The 2320-nt window shown below is 56.3% G+C and overlaps 1 protein-coding gene across 1 annotated transcript; it reads left to right on the top strand.

Moving 5' to 3' along the window:
* Window positions 1-278: 278 nt before the first annotated feature.
* BEX4 (brain expressed X-linked 4) lies at window positions 279-2066 on the top strand. Its single transcript, XM_044764119.2, has 3 exons — window positions 279-632; window positions 1043-1123; window positions 1469-2066. The coding sequence occupies exon 3, from the start codon at window positions 1474-1476 to the stop codon at window positions 1834-1836; it is 363 nt and encodes a 120-aa protein (XP_044620054.1). The 5' UTR covers window positions 279-632; window positions 1043-1123; window positions 1469-1473; the 3' UTR covers window positions 1837-2066.
* The last annotated feature ends 254 nt before the right edge of the window (window positions 2067-2320 follow it).

Here is a 2320-nt window from a genome sequence, read left to right on the forward strand (position 1 = left end):
TAAGAAGAATTAGAGAAAAAATTCCATCTTCTTGACTCATTTCCTGTCCCCCCATGCATTTTGGTACAGAAAAAATGGTGGGCATCGGTAGCAAGAAGGACCACAGGTTGGGAGTGGGGCGGGTGGGGCACCTTACTCATCATAGATATTCTTCCATTAATTCTGTTTTTAAAAAAATATTGCATTGAAATGTGATTTATCTTCACTACTGAGGTTTTTTGCAGTCCTTTTAATTTGGGGCCTGAGTCCTGGCAGGGGGAGGGGCTTATCCTGGGAGCAGAGGAGGGGAAGAGGCAAGTCCTCAGAGAAGTGGCCATGGCCAACAGGCCCCTGAGAAGATCCTGCCCTTCCAGCCTGGGAGAGGCCCAGGAATTCACAAAGGAGGGAGCGCATCAGGGCATCAGAGCCCAGGCTGGCGCTGTTCGAAGGGACGCGGGGGGCCGGCGAGCTACGCGGACCCGCAGACCCCGCGCGGCCGCTGGGCGGGGCCGCTCCCGGCGACGGAGGCCTCACGTGACCGGCGCCGCCGACTCGCGCACCTCGCTCCCGCGTCGGGCCCGGCGTCGCTCGCCCCCTTCTCGGTCCCTGCTGCCGGGGGCGGCCACGAAGAGTAGGAGGCGGAGGGGGAGCAGGTAAGGGACCCGCCGGGGTTCCCTGCGGTGGGTGCGGGAGGGCGGCCGCGGCCTGCGGACCCTCTAGGGGTCCAGCTGCCCCAGGCGGAGGTGCGCAGAGCCCGCAGCCCCCACGCCCCCCGCGGCCCCGCGTTGGGCTGCAGACCTTGCGGGGAGGGCTGCGCGGCCTGAGGCGACAGCCTTCGGAAACCTGCCTCTCGCATCGCCGCGAGCTTTTGCGACACCCCGCCGCCCTTCCTCCTTGCTGTAGAAAATGGTGGTCCGCGTCGGGGGGGGGGGGGACGCAAGGGGGAATGGCTGGCGTGGGTGGCTGGTTGGGAGCCAGGGGGAAGCGGCCGGGGGTGGCGGGGGGCGCCGATGGCTCGACTGCCACAGCTCCCGCCCCGCTGCCCCCACCCGGCCCTCTGCAGGTCTGCAGCTCTGAGGGTCGCGGCGGCGCACTCGCGGCGAGAATCGGACAGAGGAGGAGACGACGGCAAGGATAGGCCCAGGTCGGTGCGGGCGCGGGCGCGGGGAGCGTGTGGGAAGCCCTGAGACCCCAAGTCCTCCCCTCAACCGCGTCCTCCATTTTGGTGTCGCAGGGGCCTGGGGAGGGATCGGCAGGGAAAATGGTGGGTTTGGGGCGGGGGAGGGGAGAGGAGCGAGAGGGACGGGGGAGAGCTCGGGCTGGGGGCCCCCTAGAGGGCGCAGCTAGCCGCTTAGGTGGGAAAAATGAAATTTCGAAAACTCTTGGGACTCCTGGGCTCTGAATTGCGAAAGGTGCGTAGTAGGGCCTCTGTCCTCGGTGCTGATCAGCGCTCAAGAAAATAATCCCTTCTCTTGTCTCCTGCCCCTAGGAGCAATGGCGTCCAAAGAGGAACAAGCAGTAAAAAACCTCAACATGGAAAATGCCAACCAGGAAAACGAAGAAGAGGACCGCGCCCCTGTACAGAGTGGAGAGGAATCATGCCATTCCGGAAAGGGTGAAGGGCACAAGCCTGGAGGAAATGTTAGGCTGGGGCGGGTTAGGCGATTTGTCCCTAATTTTCGATGGGCTGTACCTACCAGGCATATTGATCACAGTGAAGTGGGAGATGATGTAGAAAAGTTCGCAGGGCAGATGATGGAAATCAGAAGAAAGACTAGGGAGCAGCAACTGAAGCATCATATGCCTTTCCAAACTCCTGAACCTGATAATCATTATGAATTTTGCCTCATACCTTGAATGCTAAGGTTTTCCCTGAGGTTAATAATGTGGCCTCTGCTCTACAAGCTTATAGTTTTGTGATTTACTTTTTCTGTAAACTTTTTGGTGTTTCCACTTTCATAACAGTTTCTTGTTGAGTATTGTTTTGTTTCAGTGTAAACCTTTCTGTCCAGCAGGGCAATTTCACCTAGTTTTAGGAAAAATATTCCTTTCATAATATGAGATTAATAAAGCAGTTTAAAAAGCAATCTTTCTTTTCCACCCTAGTCTTTATTTTTGTTAATATTACTTTTCCTCTCAGCTACCTGGACTCAAAATCTCGATTATCTTTGACTAGTTCTGCTTTCCCCCAACCAATCAGTAAGGAAGGATTGTGCTCATAATTCAACATCTGATACCATTTTAAGAATGCGTGTCCTACTGTTTGTCAAAGAGTGAGAGTCCATCATCTGCATAAAAACACCTTGGCGGGGAGCTTTCTGAGAATGTAGAATCTGTGGCT

This window comes from Equus asinus, chromosome X (assembly GCF_041296235.1).
Source record: "Equus asinus isolate D_3611 breed Donkey chromosome X, EquAss-T2T_v2, whole genome shotgun sequence".
In the NCBI taxonomy this organism is placed as follows: Eukaryota; Metazoa; Chordata; class Mammalia; order Perissodactyla; family Equidae; genus Equus; species Equus asinus.